At 39.1% G+C, this 20,730-nt stretch overlaps 1 protein-coding gene and 1 non-coding gene across 5 annotated transcripts in view; one reads left to right on the plus strand and one right to left on the minus strand.

Moving 5' to 3' along the window:
• Positions 1–337: 337 nt before the first annotated feature.
• On the plus strand, positions 338–410 carry TRNAG-GCC (transfer RNA glycine (anticodon GCC)). Its single transcript has one exon. It is a non-coding gene; the product is annotated as a tRNA-Gly (tRNA).
• A 333-nt stretch (positions 411–743) lies between these two features.
• The window catches only part of CD109 (CD109 molecule), a 138,011-nt gene continuing 118,024 nt past the window's right edge, over positions 744–20,730 (minus strand). For all 4 annotated transcript variants that reach the window (XM_033428617.2, XM_049695428.1, XM_033428620.2 and 1 more), the window contains 8 exons: positions 20,170–20,335; positions 18,458–18,648; positions 17,809–17,964; positions 16,737–16,802; positions 13,598–13,740; positions 9,178–9,325; positions 7,371–7,473; positions 744–5,334 (listed from right to left, as the gene is read on the minus strand). In XM_033428617.2, the coding sequence (XP_033284508.2) occupies positions 5,159–5,334; positions 7,371–7,473; positions 9,178–9,325; positions 13,598–13,740; positions 16,737–16,802; positions 17,809–17,964; positions 18,458–18,648; positions 20,170–20,335 (1,149 nt within the window). In that variant the 3' untranslated portion in view covers positions 744–5,158. The remainder of the gene's footprint in view (positions 5,335–7,370; positions 7,474–9,177; positions 9,326–13,597; positions 13,741–16,736; positions 16,803–17,808; positions 17,965–18,457; positions 18,649–20,169; positions 20,336–20,730) is intronic.

Consider the following 20,730-nt stretch of genomic DNA (forward strand, 5'->3'; position numbering starts at 1 on the left):
ACCTCCAATCACTGCCAAGTGTCACCCGGGGTCAAAATCAACCCCAACTGAGAACCACCATACTATCCTTAACATTTCACAGAAGCTCAGAAAGTTCATGGCAGGAAAAGTGTTAACACTTAGTAGAAAATCAAGAAAATATACCTGAAAGGTTAGGCTGTGGTTACAAGAGTCCATGCCTCCATTCTCCTGGGTACACAAACTGTGCATTCTATATTTCTGTACAATTTCCAGAAGTTGCGTGGGCCCCTCACCTTACATTTTTCATTTGTGTATCATTTACCTCTCCACCAACCCCACCCCAACACCAAACACAAAGAATGAGGAAGGAGGGACTTCCCTGGTGGTCCAGTGGTTAAGACTCTGCGCTGCCAATGCAGGGGGCGCAGGTTCAATCCCTGGTCAGGGAACTAAGATCCCACATGCCACGTGGCCAAAAGATAAAAATAATAATAATAATAGGGGAAATAATAGGTGTGGCGTATACGGAAACTCTGTAGTGTTTTCACAACATTTCTGTAAATCTAAATCTATTCTGAAATTTAAAGCTTCTTTAAAAACCACAAAAGTGAGGCAGCGGCTGGTGGTCAAGCTTCTCTCCTCTCACTCATGTCGAACTCTTTAACACAATAATCCCCCTCAAACCTACCCTCAGACATCCCATGCCTCACCATTAAATAGGCTTAGGTAAAGGAGATGTGCTACAGATGTGATTTAAGCTAAAATAAAAACAACACTGGTAGTAATAGATGGAAATTTTCATTTTTATTGATAAACCATGATTTCCTATTGAATAGATCATCAAGTACAATTAACAACAACACTTTAACATTTAAAATTTAAACATTCAGAATCACCCTGGTTCAATATACAAAGCTTTAGTTTCTGGGAAAATGTTTTATTTCAACAGTATCCTTCTTATATGCAAAACAGCTTCTCAAAATAGAAGATTTGTGAATAAAATCTTATAAAGCTTCCTGTGTACAAAAGAAATCAACTCTACTGTATCAACTGCACCTTAGTAAAAGTCCAAAACATAAAGGCTTGAAGGACCAGAACAGAGCCACATTCTATTAAATCTATCAAAGACAAATCTTAATGATCTATAAATGGAACATGGAACTATCCTATACCACGGATTCAATACCCTGGCAGAAGAGTGGTAAACCGTGGCCTCGTGACAACATGGACAGAATTATTCTTAAATATGTAGTAACATATATATCAATATCATCCCTATTACAAAGACACACACATACCAACGTGTAAGTGTCCTGTGAAGTGCGAAACTCGGAAATAATCTAGGAAATATGTTTTCCTGTATTACAACCACTGAAATGAAATGGCAACATTTTAGTGAATGATGCAATGTGGCACTGTCTTTTGATGAGGCACATGAAAACACAACTCAATGGCTAGAAATAGTTTCGAAACAAGCCTACTCACAACCGATATATACTTAATTAAAAATGTATATTTACTGTTTAGTTTCCTAAAGAAAGTAGTATAACGGTTCTTTATTCAAAGTAGTGATAAAAAAAATTGTACCTCAAATTACTCCCAATGCAACTTAGGATAGTTAACATTAACACGAATATCATTTGAATAGATGATAGGAAATTTTTAAGTTCTTAAAGGTGCTATGCTTTACTGGAACTTGAAAAAAAAATCAGAATATTCTTCTGTCTTACAGAAGCCTCTACTGAGAGTGCATAAAGTCCTGAATCTTATCCAAGAGTGAGTCCACGTACTGTGTCTCAGATTTTAAAAGTGCAAGTAAATGATGCAGCCAAGAAGATGTAATGGCACCTGGACCCACGGGAGCCACTGGATGAACACCAACTTAAGTACTGTCCTTATGTTAAGGAACCTTGTCAAGGAGGTATTTACAACATATTTTTATAGAAAACAGTATTAAACTTCAATCAAGCAAATTAGAAAAGGGGAGGCTGTTAAAAAGAACTCCAGACTACATGCTGGAGGGCTAATAATGGCTCCTTTAAAGAATGACGAAGAAACATCATAGCTCCAATTGTCATAGGACAGCCAGAAGTGCTGAATGATATCAAATTGAATTATATCAAAATAATTGAATTGTATCAAAATAAAGATAACTAGCATTATATTGCCAGAATATTTATAACTAGATTTAACATAAAAAGAAATTACAGTTAAATACAACTTTGAAAAAAAATAATGACACCCAGACCCAAAAACAAATGGGAGCAGGGAGAATTACGCTATGTACAATTCTGAAAATTCCCACGTGTGGAATACAGCATTGCATATATAAGTAACAAACTGTTAGGCAATAAGCATATATCTGGATTTTATATTAATACAATGCTCCACAGATTATAATATAGCCAAAAATACTAGACCAAAGATGTTATTGTTAGAATATTTTAAAAAACATAAAGTATAATAGGGCCACACAATAAAAGGAAGCATTTCATTGACCCAGCGTATTTTAATGGGCTTTAACTTCTTTTTTAGAGTTATAACTGAAGGCAATAAGATGGTGAAACCAAATATAATAGCGTTGCTCTGTCCTTGAATTACGTGGCTACTAGTTATTCCTAAAGTTCCGTGTCTGGAATCATTGGCCAGTCAAAACTAGAAGTCACACATGCTGGTGTCTTAATGAGGTTCCCACTCAGTGGAAAAGAAGTGGGGACTTTAAATTAGTTCATATCAGAAAGTGAAATTGATGGCATTCTAAAGGGAAAGTTTCAACATCAGCAAACTTAAAGGTAAAAAGAGATTTTTAGTATTATTACTTGTAGCATGTGAAGAAAAAAAGTCGATACTGTCAATTATTACTACTATGTGTCCTCCTTTCCCCCTAACGCCTGTGGCTTTTTGGTCCCTTTTAATCCAAGCGCACTGCTGCAGCAGAGCCAGCGCTCTGAGAGGCGTGACAGAGGAAGACGCCCGCGTCCGCAATGCCCCATGCACCTCCAGCTGCGCTGACCCTCTCCCCCTTCCTTCTTCTCTTCTTCCTCAATCCCTTCCTTCTCCTCTCTTTTAATACATTTATAATAAAAAGAGATGCATTACAAGATGAGTTACAAGGTGAATTTTTAATCTGAAATAATTCACAAAAACTATTAGAGTTCTAGTTTTTAAATGAGGAAATATGGTTTAAAAAAGCTACAAACATGGTTTAAAAAAGCTACAAACTGTCTTCCAATGGCTTTCCATTCTGGTGTTTCCTAAAATACTACACTAGAAGTCCGGTATGAACAGAATATAAGCTATGGAATATAAACTATTTACGGTTAGTCTGAGGCTCTCTGGGCAGCGAGGGGGTATCCTTTGCCAACACACTCCTCCAACTTTGTTCTAAGATGCTTTCATCTCCAAACAAGTCCTAAGCATATAAAAGCCGAAACCCCGCACAGGAAAGTCCAAACCCAAGTGCCTTTTTCAGATCGGATTGTTTCAAAGGTGTAACACAACGAAAAACTTTTCCCCACTTGAAAGTAAATACAAGAAAATCATGTGTTTGATATTCAACTGCTCTCTCTCCAGAGACCACCCTCTGAGGATCTATTTTCTACATTTAGGTTTCAAGCTTTAAAAACCTGAATGTTAGTCATTCCTACCTTTGTGTCCAAAATGTCCATAAGCATTCCATGAACATCCACTCCACTGTAATTTAAGTTTACTAAAATAAAAACATTCTTTTTAAAATTTACTTTAAAATATATGATTTGCATATTTTATTTTTGGATTTATTTTTAAACAGTTGAAAATACTGCAATGCAGCGTCTTTGGAGCCCATGACGATTACGTTTCTACATCCCCTTGAGAGAAATGCCGAGTTCAGGAGTGAAATTAAACCAATTTTTAGATTTAGTAAAAAAAAATCTTTAAATTTTTTGGATATATCTAAAATATTTCAATGTATTTCAAATGAAAAGAAGAAAGGAAGAAGGGAAGGGAAGGCAGGATGAAACAAAGGTGAGAAAAGAGGAAAAACAGGGAAGGGGGAAGAAAGGAATCTTTCCTTAAAATTTCACCCAGATAAATGAATATTATCCTTCCGAATATAGGGTAACCCATGACACAGGGGCTCAAAATTCAGGAATCTTCTATAAGATTCAGAGCAAGCGTTAGATGTCACTGGACAGCTGGCGGTCTGACACTCAGACACCTGAATCTAGAAGGTTCCACAGGACCCTGGCCAACACCGTACAGTACTTCACATCTCTCTGATCCCTGTCAAACCCCAGCTTCTTTCCCAGACCATGGGGAGGTCCAGTCTGCTACCTCTCATACAGGATTTTGTTGTGCCCCTGGCTTAGCATCCCCCATGACTCACATGTGCCTCCTGGTCTAGGATCTTCTGGTCCAAGTCACGTAAGGCATGTGCTGCAATGCCCTCTGACCCCCAGCCTGAACAGAGCCCACATGTGGGGCTGAGGACGCAGAGGAGGGCACCTGGGGCCCCTCTGGGTACTTCCCAGCAATCTCAACCTCTGAGCCGCCGGAAGCACAGCGCAGCCAGTCTCTCTCTGCTTCTCTCCAGAGGGAAAACAGAGGAAGAGTAAGGGCTGGGGTGTGTGACTACATCTGGAGTGGAACAACATCATTTCCCTTTAAAAGAAAAAAAATCACCACCTCCATCCTAAAGAAAGAAGTTATATCTGATTAAGAAGGATGTACTGAGACCACTGGGATGGGTGGTGTAGGCGGAGGGTTAGGGTGGAAACAGAAGGGACAGAACAAGCACCTCCCACAGGTTTGTTTCCTCCCAGTTCCCAGGAAATCCGTCGTTAATAGTAAAGCAGACACTGATGTATAGCAGTGCTTAAGAACCCAGGCTCATTTCCTCTAGAAAATGAAAAGAATCATCTAAAATAACACATTTATTCTGGAGAAAATAACACCTCCCAAAGAATCCTAAAAGATTTTAAGAGGGGGAAATAAAAGAATACAGCTGCAATAATTCTGATTTTTTGTTCCACACAGAAGTCAGGGGAAGAACTCTATGCAGCTATACATACAAGGACCAGCTGTACACCCCCATCCCATCTCATAGAAAGAAAAACATCGATTTTCAAAATAGAGGCGATATTTGCTTATGAAAACAAGACAATCACATGTGACTTCTAGAAATGAAAGTGTTACGCGGAGTCTTTAAAGAAATAAATCATAGCCAACACTGCAAAGAGAACAGAAGCATGAAGCAGACAAGGAGGCAGGCGTTAGGGTGAGAAAGGGAGGCCGAGGCCACGCTGTCACAGGGGCCGCAGGCATGTGCGTCCCCACAGAGGTCACAGGAGGACAGCTGTGCTCTGGAGTTGTAGCTTCTCACCGCTTGCCGCCCTGTTCAAAGAAGCAGATGTTGGTTTACATGCCTCCTTTGTTTAGAAGCATTTACTTTGCCAAAACTTAAGAGCATTTCGATACACTTTTCTGAGTTTTCCGTTCTTCACATAATTTTATTTTTCTTTACAAGAAACAACTGAAATACTCAAGAGGGGCCCAAACTACCAAGTCCAAGAGAGAAACAATGCTTTGAGTCCAGTTTCTGTACCTCCAGCAGCTGGCCAGCATTAAAAGAGAGAAAATAGACCACAGCTGCATGCCGCAGTTCAACCGCAACCTGAAACTCTTCCTGGAACAGGAAAGACTGTAAATTGAGGATGTTTTAACCTCCTTGAGAGTTTATTTTAGGGTGACATTTTCTATGCATTCAAGTAAGGTTCTACTCATTGGAACTACTGAAGAGAAATATTTACCATGGACTTCATTTAAAAATGCAAAAGTATGAAGAGAACTCTACCTGTGTGATTGATGCCTTGTTTCAGTGTTTTAAAACGTTAAGCACATAGTCTCTAAAGCTATTCAACTTGGGTAAATTTTATAGTACAAGCTAATATTTTTAAAAAACTATATAAAGCACCAACAGCACTACAGTAACCTTACTATAAAGCATAAATGATTTTTATTTTTACAATTTTCAAAAATTGTAAAAAATTTGTAAAAAATACAATTATATTTTTTTACAAAAAATTGTCAAAAATACAATTTCTATTTTCAAATTTCTTCACAATTTTTCATTGACTTTTTTAATATTTTAAGTAAGTTTTCTAACTCTAGGGTTCTTCAAAATGGGTTGGTTGGTTTATTCTGACCTTTCCCATGTTTTCATTTTAAATGCATCCCCTCATACATAAGTTGTCTTCCACAAAAAAATCTCAGAGACTGAATCTTTTTTGCTTTTCAAATGTTTAAAATGTTCTCCATACACCTAAGAAACATCAATTGGAGAATGTTTCAACAACCATGTAACGAAGTTGGATAACTAGGTACTGTCACTGAGTCTCCACAGTGGATCTTATCCTTCCACCAGAAAAAAAGTGCTGCATCAGTGTGTCCCCAAAATGTCCCACAAGAGCTGGGGGTGAACTCCAACAGGAGGCAAAAGATAAGAGGAACTGGCTTGTTGACTTAGAAGGAGAGAGAGCTGGTGCTACCGTCGTCTTGCATGAATACTCCACCAAACACTCCCAACCACGAGGACACGTTCCGCATACTTTAAGGTGTAATTATCTACAACTACCTACGACATGAAAATGTTCATGATTCTCATGTGTTCTAATGATTCTGAGCCCCAGGAGTGCTTATTCAGGATGGATGTGATGACAAGCAGAAACATTAGCCTGAAGATCACACACCGACCAAAAGTCACTCTGTGATTGAACGGAGATTCGTCCTGATCAACTTAGATGATCTCCAGACTAGATCTCTACTTTCACATCCTAAATTTCTAACATTTTATAAAGTAAAAAATTACCAGTAAAGTCAAAGAAGCTCAAGTTATTTTCCAAACAGACTATAGTTTTCTTGAAATGATAAAAAAATCTGTTACAATAAATAAATTTTAGCAAAACAAGACTCCCTCAGTGAAGAAACAGCTAAACCCGACAGGCTCATCCACTGCAGACGCTGTGCATGTTCTCTCCTGAAGAAGCCCTGTTTTAAAACCGGAACCCGATAGAGTGGGTGCTTGGAATAGGAGCAGAACCTTGGAAATTGAACATAAATGGACTCTCTGTGCCACTTTTTCTTTGTAAAGTTTGTAGCTGGGAGTTAAAAACCTAAAACATTATGAGCAAAACCATCACTTTTTAATATATGCTAAATGCTATCATGTGATTATTCTTTTGTAAATTATCAATTGTCTTCGTTTAAACGTAAAGCTCACCTTCTGCCCTGCCACCTCTTTCACTACCCCAAACAACACCCGCCCCCCACAAAGCCAATCCAGCAGACAACCGCTCTGAATGAAGGAGTGAATGAATGAATGAATGCCTGGCGTAACTCCCAAAGTCTCACGAACCTCAGGACACACTTACTTGGTTCATAGTAATCCATTATGGACACTGAAGCATCTTGTGTATTTGACACTCTAAAGTTTCTCACAGAAGGAATATCAACACAGAACTGGGTTTCATTTACCTTGAGAAATACAAAAGACTTTTAAAGGTGTGGCAAATTATGTGTTCAAGAGAAAGTAAAAGACATTTCTATCTCTCATCCTTTTATCAAACAGCTATAGAAATGAACACTTAGGGAGCATTTCTACACACCCGGTACTGGGGTAAGCACTGTATAGAAATTACATCATTTATCTTGTAAAACAGTCCCTGCATGATCGGTATTGTTCTTACTTCCATTTTACTGAAATGGATACTGAGAATTAGAGTGGTTAAGTAAGCAGGAGCCCAGAAGTGCATGTCCCTGGCCCTGGTGCTTCACCAAAATCCCCCGTCTCAGCTTTGCACCCCATCCTGGTTGCTGTTACTGACTCACACCAGCCCCCTTCTCTGGAGAATCACCCTCAGCTCACGGGAGTCACCTCATCCAGTAAGTGAAGTAACCTCAGAGTGGGAGGTGTGGCCCACAACCAATAACTGACTGATATGGGCACACAAGGCCAGCCTCCTCGCCTCCAGGGGTACAAAAGGCCAGCCTCCTTGCCTCCAGGAAGGACACTTAATGCCAATTTGGCAAATAATACTGGTTAAGGAATCTGAAATTGATAAATTCCTTTAAACATTCCATTACATACCAATTAGCAGTAAGTGAAAAGACAAATTAGCCAGTCAAAATGTAATGGACACTCCAAACCTAATTACGTTATTTTAAAAAACCTTAAATGTATTTTTCAAACCCCAAATTAGGCCCATGGCTATCAAACAGTATTTAATATATGAAAATCACTGAACAGCAAAAGAATCCAGAAACTTTGAATTAGTTTTAACAGCTTTTTAACCAAAGTGGTTTTTGAAGGCTTAAAACAAAAAGAACATTAAGGAACTAGATTTTTCAAAGTAGGTTCACTGCTGAAACAGTACGATTGATTCACACTTGGCAAAACTGGAATAAGAAACATACATATTCCCCCCATGTAACATGAAATCCTAAGAACACTTAGAATTCAATTTTGATTCCACATATGAATTTCATATAGATGTCAGAAGAATAAACTTACATGCCAGCAGTTTTGAGACATAACAAGTAGAGTCTTAAATTCCACACTAACCTTCCTCTCACATAGTTTATGCACCTTATTCTTGGATGGGTAGCTTTCACACAGTAATGGGAAGAGTCCATGAAAATTACATAATAATTTTGTGTAAGGACCAAACCTCTGAGAATATTCTATGATTTAAGCACCTAACTTTTCAATGCAGGAATATTAACCCCTTTGGGATCTATTAAAAGCCTTTTTTTTATGAAAGCATTTTAAAACATGTAATTAAAGCTTTCACCGTCAGCATTTTTTTTTCATCAGCAGCATTTACACAAATATGTTTAGCAATTCCCTGAAGCAAAGGAGTTCCCCAGTTGGCATCTGGACTGCATTTTGGAAATTATATCACAGCAATTGCTCTTTGTTGAACATCTGGTATGAAATAATAATTTTGTTATCAAGACTTTCATCAGGCTCACCATTAATAGTAATTCTCCTTAAACTAATTTTATAATAATGTCTTTTTAGTGAGGACAGCAGATAGTTGCCATGTGAAAGTTGTTCAGGGACACAAAAAGCCAAAATAATGACATAAAGAAAACGTTTAAAGGAAAGGTAATTTTGAACACAATAAATAGTGGCTTTGTCAATGGTTACCAGTGTGAAACTTAGGTTTTACTACTTACAGAGTCTAAGTAGAGGTTGAGTTTTCCATGGTCGTGTTCTACTTTTTTCACGGTCTTGCTCAGGGAAATGGCATCTGAGGACACGGTAAACCCACTGAGGAGGTTAATTTCCATAAGGGCCATGCCACTTCTACCTGGGCCCAGAAACCTAAATCAGAGAAGAGCGGATAGAAGAGAACCCTTTAGGAAAAACCTAAAGCTGTTGGCAAACTATCTTCATATAAATATTAAAACCGCCAAGTGTTATTCCAAATATTTACCGTTTCCTTGAAATAAAAAATTACTACAGAAAACCGTAAAAAGGTAATCCTTTCCTTACAGGTCTGAAATTCTTACAACTTTCAACCACATGAGGAATAGAACAACGGGTCCATTTGTCAGTCAGCATGTAATGCCTGCCATGCAGCAGACTTGGGCCCCTGGGCTTAAGGAAGGCAAATTTTGCCCCTTCGCTGGGCAAATCTGTTTTCTGGCGGCTGATACTAAACGACATTGCATTTTTCATTTTCCCAAAAGCTGATGGCACTAAGCTCTCCAACTCAAAGCTAGGAACCGAAAAAGAGGCATCACTTGACCACTTAGCAGGAGACGGCGGCCAAGTCATCGACAACCTCTTCTTCATCGGGTTTTAGAAAAAAGAAGACCAGTAGGCAAGGTCCTTCCCTTTCTGCTCCCGCATACTTGGAGCACGTTTTGTGTTTGCTTTAGCCACCTCGGGAGAATGACAAGCCTTGGAAAGCTTTATCACACTGCTCGTGCTTTAACCCTGTTGCACACGTCGTGACTATCAAAGCATCTGGGCACCAACAACATTTTGCCTCCTTTAAAATAATTATTTTTCTAAAATCAATAGATGGCAAGAGCCTTTTGTTTGGATCTGAAACAGCCCAATGTCATTATGGAAAGGAGTGTGTCTCCAACATGAAAGTCTCTTAGCATCGTTCAGTTGGTTCCTTTTGTCCTTTAAATGGCAAAAGCAAGAAGGGCACGTAGAAAATCTTGCTTTTTGGGGGGGGGGGTGGGGTTACGCGGGCCTCTCACTGTTGTGGCCTCTCCCGCTGCGGAGCACAGGCTCCGGACGTGCAGGCCCAGCGGCCATGGCTCACGGGCCCAGCCGCTCCGCGGCACGTGGGATCCTCCCGGACCGGGACACGAACCGGCATCCCCTGCATCGGCAGGCGGACTCTCAACCACTGCGCCACCAGGGAAGCCCAAAATCTCGCTTTTTAAAGTAGCAAACGGATGCCTGCCAAACGCAATTGAAAAGCCACACGGTACAAGTGCTGACTGCAGTGGGCTCGGTGATCCCAGGCAGCTGAAACCATCTGCTGGTGAGGCACTCAGCCAGAAGAGATGCTATTGAAAACCAATATGGGCATTAAAACTAGAGGGGTTTCAGAGATGAGAAAAACAGCCCACCTGCTTAGATATGATGACTTTAGTGCCTCATCAGAAGTGCTTTGGTTGACCTGGTCTTTCCACCAGCCAGGGGCAGAATTTGTTAAATTACTAGGCCACAGAGAAACCTTTTCTGAGGTGAGGAAGGGCTTGGACCCTACTGATGAGAATAAAGTACCTGAAACACCAGCTATTCTTTTTATAAAGTGCCACTGAAAGAATTCATTTAAAATGTAGTTTGTATTTCATAGCAGATTCTTCTCAGAAAACTAGTAGCAACATCGAAATCCTTTTTATAAAGTCCCCAACCCTGACATTAAAACACTTCCCTTCTCCAGGTCCTCCAAAAAAAGAAAGAAAGAAAAAGATATAGATGTCCTCTACCTAGCAAAGTCTGTTGCCTGTCTGATTCCCTGATGCTGGATTAAGATTTGGAATCCTGCATCTTCACATGAGCCCCTATAAACAGTGAAACCCCATTATGGTCTGAACCTCAGTTTCACCTCATTTTCCTCCTCTGTGTCTTTACCTGACCTCCCTAAGAGGTAAAATCCTTCTCATTGCTCCATAAGGCTATTCTTCTTTGCCCTTTTCAAAAGTAGAATTTTAGACTTGCTATAAGCAGCTCTTTGCAGGAAACCACCCTCACGAGGAAACCCCTTTTCCTGCCACACTAGCAAAGCTATATTGTAACTAACCTTAAACCAGGCGCCCCCATGCTCTACTCATCTCCAGCCCAAGCACACTTTTCAAATCTTTTGATCACACAATATACCTTGCCTAACCTGTTGGTTCTTTCTGTAGGTCAAAAAAGTAGAAATGAAGAATAAGTAATTAACAGATGACCAGATCTCTTCCCCAGCTTCCCCTTTAGTAACCTTATACACAAACTGTGTGAACAAGATAACATCTAAAGAAAGATCACAAGAAGTCCACAAGCCTGCAAATGGGGGCGGGGCGTGGGGGTGGGGGAATGGCAATGGCTCTGACTCCCCATCTCAATGATTAACTGAGATTACTCCCTTTTTTCCCTTTAAAAACTGTCACAGCTGGACTGAATCTTCAGAGTTGTTCTCAGGACATGAGTCCACCTTCTCCCCAGATTGCTGGCTTTTCTGATTAAAGCATCTTTCCTTTCTACCAACAACTGCCTCTCAGTTATTGACTTTCGAGCGGCAAGCAGCCAGACCTCAGTTCGGTAACAGTGTTTTCAGGATTTATTTTTATTAATTTCTGTCTCCTCTTCCAAATAGTAAGTTCTGTGAAGACAAGGTTGTGTCTTTTTGGCTAACCATTATATTCCAGATCCTGACACTGTGTCTGGCACATAATGGAGACTAAACCAATATTTACTGAGCGAATGAATGACTGAAGGAGTAAATGAGAAAAGCAGGGATAATGATAGCACTTACTTTATAGAGTAATTCTAAGGCTTAAATGAGACATGTGTGCAAGTCATTGATACAATGCCTGGCATGTAAGTTTGTGATAAATGTAGGTGGTTGTTGTTTAAATAATAATAACTCGATGTTGTTATTCTGGAGCAGAGCCCAGTTGCAATCTTAGTAAAGTATAACGGGAGTCCTACTTTCTTCTCAGCTGCAAAGGAAGCTACTGCAGAGATTCTGATATCCCCAAGCTGCTGGTTCAAAATGCCCAAACAGGTGAGGAAAGGGGCAAACACATGGACAATTTATACCAAAATCAGGAACAGGAAGGCCCTGGGACTTCCCTGGTGGTCCAGCAGGTAAGACTCCACACTCCCAATGCAGGGGGCCCAGGTTCAATCCCTGGTCGGGGAACTAGATCCCACATGCATGCCATGACTAAGAGTCCGCATGCCGCAACTAAGAAGTCCGCATGCTGCAACTAAGAGCCCACATGCCTCAAAGAAGATCCCACATGCCGCAACTAAGAGCTGGTGTGGCCAAAATAAATACATAAATAATATGTTTAAAAATACTTTCCAAAAAACAAAAGGAACAAAAAGGCCCAAGATAGTAGGGATTGTAGCAGCAATGGAGGAGACTGGGTTCAGGTTGACCATCTGGAGAAACACCTACAGATGACCTTGAGAGAATCTGGCAGCTCAGGGCCACATCAGTGACCTCCAGCCCAACAACAGCCCAAGGTCAACCAGACGCTACGGGATATTTAAAAAGGGCAGGCAGCAGCTCCCCAATATCAGTGCATCTTGCAGTAACACCCTGCTGAACACCAAATCATGCAGAGCTAAGAGGGGAGATCGACAAGGAAGAAATTTTAGTCTCTTGATTCAAGAACTTTCTGAAGGACTTGCTCTCAAACTTATGTGTGCATTAGAATAAGCAAGAAAGCTGAAGGCGGCTTCACAGACCCTGAATCTATGAAGTCAGTAGTCTTGAAACGGATACCTTTTTCTTATGACTTAACAAGATCCTCAGATGCTCTGGACACAGAGCAAATTTAATAGTCACCTTATTAAGTACTCCCAGAAGCTGTTAAGTGCCTAATTATCCAATGCAAGGATCTTCTAAACTGGAATATTTTCACTGTGTCTAAAAAAAAAAACTATGCTCTTCATTGAACTTGCACACTCTTATGAAGTTTTGAGTAAGTGCACAAAACTAATAAATGTTAAATATGAACCTGGAATAATTACTTAACAGAAAAATGACCAACAAAAAGAAATAATCAATTTTGCAGTATTAAACATGATTCGTTAAAGTTTTTCTAAATTAAACCTGAGTTTTATTAAACTTTTATATTCAAACTTGTTATAAATACAAGGAAAACTTGTAAGTAATTTGGGCATGTTGAGAAATGCTTAAATACAATTAGCAGTATTTCTAGTTTGTAATCTGAAGTGTAATGCATAACTGAAATCTTTGTTAAATGTAACTCCTTACATTGATATAGTTCAATAACTATACAGAGTTATATTGAATATAGTTAAATATATAAACAACCATATATATTTAATTAAATCTTCAAATCTATTTTTTTAAGGAGAAGGAGAAAAAGGAGGGACTTAGAGACCAACCTTGTGCACACATTCAAATTCAAGTGATTGATATCATCTTTATCATCTTTTACAGCAATGTCTAAATCAAAGGCTTCTTGATCTTGGATAGATCTTTGGATTATGGAAGATCTGGAATCTTTCACATTATAAATAATATTAAGCTGTAATAAATAACAAATAAGCATAAATAATAAGTTACTAGCAATAATTTGCCTTCATTATGTATCCTAAATATTAGGTAATGATTCTCTTTGGGATAAACCCAATTAGATGGGTAATCTTCAACTTAAAAAAAAATTAGTTTTACTAGCTAATGAAGTATCATTAACAAATATAATTATAAAAGTTTACAAACGATGATGTTTAAAATTGAGAAAACTGTTAGGTAATATTCCAAGTATCAGAGACCATCGTGGACAATATTCATGTGCATTTGTTTTTCAAATAATATAAAACATTCCCTTGAGGGAAAAAGTTAAACTATTGCCAAGTTTCCTGAAAGCATCCACTAATTTCTAAGCTCTGCTGCCCAACTGGAGTTATTTTTCACAGACTGGAACTATCAGTAAGATAAATCAAAATGTTTTCACCCAAGAGCCTTGGTGGAACAAAAACCTATTCAACTGCTAAGGCTTCTTTTTCGATCACACAATGGTTTTCAAAGAGGATGAAATAAATGATGGATTTCAAGTCAACTGGGTCTTTTTCGGCATATACTCTGTGCCCACCACCAATGTGAATGGAGCTGTGGGGACCCTGAGGAGGTGTGAGGACCAGTGTTTTCCTCAAAGGGACCCTAAGATCAGAAGCTTGGCAATGTCCTCTAAATTTCCTAGGCTTGCCTCGTGTCAAGTCGAATCGGGATCTATTTAAATTCTTCACCCCTTCCGCTTTTTTTGATACTAAGGTTCATAAACCTTACTATTATATGTAATACTGTATTTTTTTTTGCTAATACTTAAATCTCACACACACACACACACACACACACACACACACACACACACACACGCCCCTCCGACCTAAACGTGTAGTATCCACTGTGGATTTACATACTTTAAAAAAAAATCCTCTCTCTAAGCCTTCATCTTTCAAATCATCTTTCAAACCTAAGAGTTCCAACTTCTTATTCTGCCACACCTACATCATATAATCCTTCCTCCCCTTGATCATTCTGGAATATCTCAGTCTGGACTTTCTCCAACTTTTTCTTAAACTACAATTAAAAGTGTAGAGTGTTCTTGGGGCAGTTGAAGAATGGTTCCATCAATTGGAGAGATAGTCTCCGTGATTTTCATTACCCCCTTTCCCGTGGCACGCATTTTCCTTTAGAGACCAATCTCATCACAGAACAAACACGACTACTAGATTTGTCCCCTGGGTCATAATTAATATTCATCTATAACTGTTAGCATTTATATTTGGTCCACAACAGAGCTGAACTGCTCACTCAGAGAACGTCAAGAAATCTTGCAGTTTATTTCCAACAGCTTTGCTTTTTATCATTTATTGCAAACCTGAGAGTTTTCCTTGCCCTCCTTTTTCCAGAGCACTTACAAAAATATCAACTAAAGGAAATGTCAATACCTATTTCTGGGTGACCAGCTTTTTTGCAACTTTTTTCTCCATTACAAGAAGTACCTATTGGTCCCTACGTTTCATTTTCTGCATGTTAATGCAACATAGGACTGGTGAACATTCTGACCACTAGGTACCATATTTACTGCTGTGTCCTTCAAATCTCAAATAAAAATCATCTGACTTCAGTAATTTATCTACATTTGGTTTATCAAGAATGAGTTCCAACCAATTTGGTGGTTTAAGTACATAAAATTTTTCAATCGTATCTAAAATATCTTATGTATTTACTTTTGGATTTACTCTTCACATGAAAAGACAGCTTGAGAGTGAGAATTTTCACATGGTCTTTGTTAGGAAAGACCAATACAAAGGGACTTCCCTGGTGGTCCAGTAGTTAAGGCTTCACCTTCCAACACAGGGGGTACGGGTTCAATCCCTGGTTGGGGAGTTAAGATCCCACATGCCTCATGGTCAAAAAACCAAAACATAAAATAGAAGCAATATTGTAACAAATTCAACAAAGACTTTTTAAAAAAAAAAAAAAAAGACCAATACAAATTATTCACTCTTGTCTTTCTATCCTTTTCATTGAATACTATGATTTTTCCTTGATTTTAAAAAACATTTACTGTGTTTTGAGTATCGTACAAAATAATCTTCACATCATTTCTAAGTTTCCAAATTATACCTGACCATGTACCCTTCACATTGTGCCTTAGAAAGTACATCTGTTCTCTCAACTAGAATAGTTGTACTGGTTTTTGAAAAAGTACTTTTTCTCTATAATAGCTTTTTTTTTTTAACTTTCTCAGTAAATCTTTCAGGGTTTGTTTGGTTTGTTTTTTCTAACCAAGCACATAATCTTTTTTAGTACTATCACATATTATTTTGCATCCCAATAACATGGTTTTAGGTCCCCATGATTTTCATGTATTATTAAGCATAATAACTTCCATTCAGTATTTTACATACTACTTCCATTTTATTGTATCCAATTACACACCATAAAGGGTAGATTTCTTTAGATTTTCTTCCTAGAGCAGAGCACTGAACATCTCATGCTCTAATTGTTTTATTTACTATAATATAAAATCTTACAGCAAAGGGACACATTTCCTATCTTCAAGTCAATTACTTATAATACCATGTGGACCTTTATATTGTTAAATGAATATTAAGAAATGGTAAGTAAAATGCTATATGGTTATCAAGTCACAGTAGAAACTCTACCCAGTATTACAATTTCTAAGCTGTATTTTTACAAAAAAAGGTGGGAGTTCCCAACAATTCACATGAATCATATTGGAGGATTTTAATCCTTACTTCAAAAAGCATATAACACTCAAGAAATATTATCAAACTATAGATTATCAAACTATATAGCTGCTGTCTACTCACCAGCTAGTAACATCTCCAACACTTTTTGTTAAAGATAGTGATTTATCTTGCCTAAGTCATAGAAATAAATCATTAAGAATTTTATATCATCTAAGTTAAAGATTTAGCAGTGCCCCAAACCAAAGAATTAGTAGAGCAAGTCCTATTTCACAAAACAAAAATAAACATTATTACATACCTGACAAATAGCAAATCCAAAACCGCTTGCAGAAATATTAACTTCAGTTGGCTGTACCACAGCAAGCTGAATAAAGGTGGAAAAAGGTGAATAAGGCTAATTGTCCATATCTACGTCCTTCCAACCGGCACAAGAGACTGCTGTTATCCCTCACTGGGAGTGTAAGCTGTGTGCGCTGTGAAGTTCTAAGAACTTTACGTGCCTCACGTGTCAAAAGTTATGGGTCAACCAGATAAGGGGGGGTGAAGGCTGAGGAAGTACACGTTAGTGCTGTGGACAGGTCTGCCCTTCTGTAGGGGCTGTAGCATGAAAGACAAGAAATGCAAGTCATTCCTCCCTCCTCAAGCCTCGCTCAGCATCCGAGTCGCTGGCCTTCCCGAGAACACAATGGCACACCATCACTGACTGGAACCAACACTCCTTCCTTTTCCTTTGCCATCACCCTTCTCCCTCAGGTTCTAGCCTTAAAGTTACCGCTTTCACCCACTACCCTCAACTTCCTACAAGGTTAACCAAGGGAAAAAAGTTAGGGTTTAGCATAGCCCTTCATTCCATTTTAAAGAAAGATTTCTACTACTGGTTCTATCAATTCACCTAAGAGGACATGTGGTGCAGCCTAAAGGAACATGGTCTTCGAAATCATGGGTTCAAATCCTAGCTCTACTGTTACTAGCACCATGATCTTGGGAGAGTTAGCTAAACTCTCTTAGCCTCCATTTTATAATATGTACAGTGGGGATAAAGGTACTTGGTCTGAGAAGTAAATGCAATAAATAGCACATGTAAAGAAATCTGGCACAGGGCCTGCAAAGAATAGGAGCTCAACGGGTATTCATTCCTCTCCCAGTAAGAGAGGGCCCACGTTTCCTCCTTTTCCAAATCTGTCCAAAGTTCTCCACCCCTCCTCCCTTCCCCAGCTCGGCAAATTCAACCAAAGGAGGGTACTCCTTCCTGCCAGCACAGAGCTCTGGGAACAAGTCTTTGTTGAAGTCAACAGAAAGGAAATAAAGCGGTACTCCGGCAGAAGGAAGCGTCTACACAGACATCTGGAGAGGCACGCCCTTGCCCACACCTCAGCCGTCTGGAGGAGAAAGCGGTTCTGTGTGTTAATCACAAACTTCACAGGACTCAGTGAACCGGACCCCACCGTGGTCACTTGGATATTTGTCTCTTCTGTGTTCATTAGGGCTGCAAACTCAGACAGGGCCTTCAAGGCCACAATGGTGTCCTGTTGGGAAAAGAAAAAGATGTGTGCACATAAGGCTATATTAAGGCCGCCAAAGAGTAAATTTCAGTCACGTTTAGGATACCACTGCACACTCATCCGCCTTCCTTGGGAGTGGAACTCTCCTCGATTCACCTTTGAACCTGCTTGACCTGGAGTCCAGGGAAGACTCAGAAAACATCCGCTGACTAGAACTGAGCTCCTATTGTACCGGGTACCAGAGATGACAAATGGCTAGTGAGACAGGGAACTCATTTATCCCATATGGGTATCAGATATGATGTTTATATCAAAGATGAGAAAAAATTAAAATTAGTAACTTAAACCTTTGATTTAAGTTACTAAACTTTTTAACTGCCATGTAATTTTATGAAGTCATGAAATAAAGCAACCACATATATAGAGAGAGATTTAATTTTATAAATGGTTTATATATATATATATAAATATATATATAATTATTTTTATAAAGAAATTTAAAGTGATCATCACTCACCTGGGTAGATGCAAAACCTCCCAAGCTATTTCTCTGCCTGCTTAGCCACCTCATAATCGGGATTCCCTCAGAAATCTGATGCTGCAGGAAGTGTGAGAGCAGTGCATAGGCCGCAACTTCAATATCCAGGGAGCTTGGTTGCCAGGATTCAGAAAGTCTGGACACTGGTGACACCCAGAATTGCATGTCTCCTGCGGGAGAAAAGTAGTAATGGTCTGGCCAAATACAGAAAAATTACACTTGATACCACTAAACATTCCTACACTGGTCCAAGTTCTCCCTGACTAGCATAAAAGTATACATATTTCTATACATGTGTATATTGATGCCAAGCAAATATACGCATATTCACACACACACACACACACACACATGTACTTACATGTCACTTCTTAAACTATTAAAACTTATAAAATTTCATCCTTGTCCTTTTACTTATATTTGAGGACATTTTGATAAAAATATTTTCCCAAGAGAAATTCCATATGTTTGGCTCAAGACCAAAAGGCTATAAATTATTTTTTTAAAAAACCATACTCTATTCCAGACCATCCCAAAATATATTAGGACACATTGGAAAGAACCCTGTTCTGGGAATCTGCCATTAACCAGCCCTAACGGGAAAGACTCCTTTTTTCATTATCTGAGAGGTGGTGTTATAAGTTCAAAATTCCAAGACTCCAAGAAAAAATGAGGGACCCTGGCCACCCTAACAACCTTCCTAGAGATATTCCTGCTAGCCGCCAGATGAACATGCTGTGTGGTACCCCCTCCCCGTTCTCTCAAATATTACTATGTAGATGATGACTGCACTTCAGTGGAATGTGAAATAACTACCACTTAGCCAAGCAGAGAAGCAGAAATGTCAAGGACTACTTCAGCCTCGATGCAATAATCTGCTAGTCCCCAGCACTGCAACAGGTAACAAGGATGTAAACTAACTTACTGCTAATAATAACACACTCTTTTTTACAGTCTCAGAAGTCTCTAAGCACTTTCCATAATCACCCCTTCTTGAATTAACAGAGCTTTAAATAAACTGACATAACCTAAAACTCTTTCTGCCCACCCAGCCCTTCTGCCACACAGAGGCCATTTGGAAAGTCATAACACCTGTACTTTTTGTCCTGTTGTAGCTCATAAGCAGCTGTATGATTAAAAACTCACAGTGCCCATTCCAAAACTGTAAAAACAATCATACAGCTCACTAACGGCATTTTTTGACATTTGCATTTCTGTTAGCATTTTAATTCACATTTTCGAACACCTGCAACGTGGTAAGCCCTGCACCTTATCTCATTTAATCCTCACAGCAACCCTAAAGCAGCTGTTACTCCCATTTTAAGACGGGGAAACTGAAGCTCCTAAAGGTAACTAACGGAACCAGAATTTGAGCCCAAGTCTCTCCAAAAACCAAGGACTTCATGATCACTCAAGGCCACCAAACCAGAAATGGCAGCAGACGATTCAAAGGGTAACTGACACGTGGCAGAACATATCTAAAAGAAGGAAAAACCCAAGGCCCCACGTTCTCTAGAAAACTCTTGGGGAGAGTAGCAGCAGAATGGCCATGTCAACCCTTCCTGATCTTACTCGCATCTCATTTTCATCCCATTCAGAAGACATAAGTGTAATCAACTTCGCACCTGGTGTACAAAACTTTCTCACATCATTTACGCATTTCATAACACAGAACGGGTTGCACACGTTACCTTCTTGTTCTGCTCTCCAAGTCAGCATATTCAAAGCGTCCTTGGCTTTAGGGCTTCTCACGGATGACAGCGCATAAGTTACAAGAGCCAGGGTGTAATTGTCTGAAATTCCTCTATCGAATTCAGACTCCAAAAAGTTGATAGACTCCTGCACATCACTATTAGGCTGGAAAGAAAAACTATATATTTTACTATTCAGAATAACCTGTCACCAACATATTTAAATAAAAAGTATTTTCAAACATGCATTCAAAAACCATTTCAGGGTCTATTAAGCACCCGCCCTTGTCCTAGGCAATGGGAATCACCCCTGATCCCTGACATTTAATGATCTGCCATGTATTTTAAAAATAACATTGCTTTCCAGGTTCTACAAGCAAACAGGCACCATTCCGTAGAGGGAATAAAAAATAAGAAGTGCAGCTTTTGCTAGTGTTTTTCCCATGGACTCTCACGAACTAAGAGGAGGGCATAAAATATAGCCTGAGAAAGATACCTCTCTTATATGACCTCGGGTGTTGAAGTTCTAAACTGAGGGGAAAGTATATATTCTCAGCTTTT

Source organism: Orcinus orca, chromosome 12 (assembly GCF_937001465.1).
Source record: "Orcinus orca chromosome 12, mOrcOrc1.1, whole genome shotgun sequence".
Lineage (NCBI taxonomy): Eukaryota > Metazoa > Chordata > Mammalia > Artiodactyla > Delphinidae > Orcinus > Orcinus orca.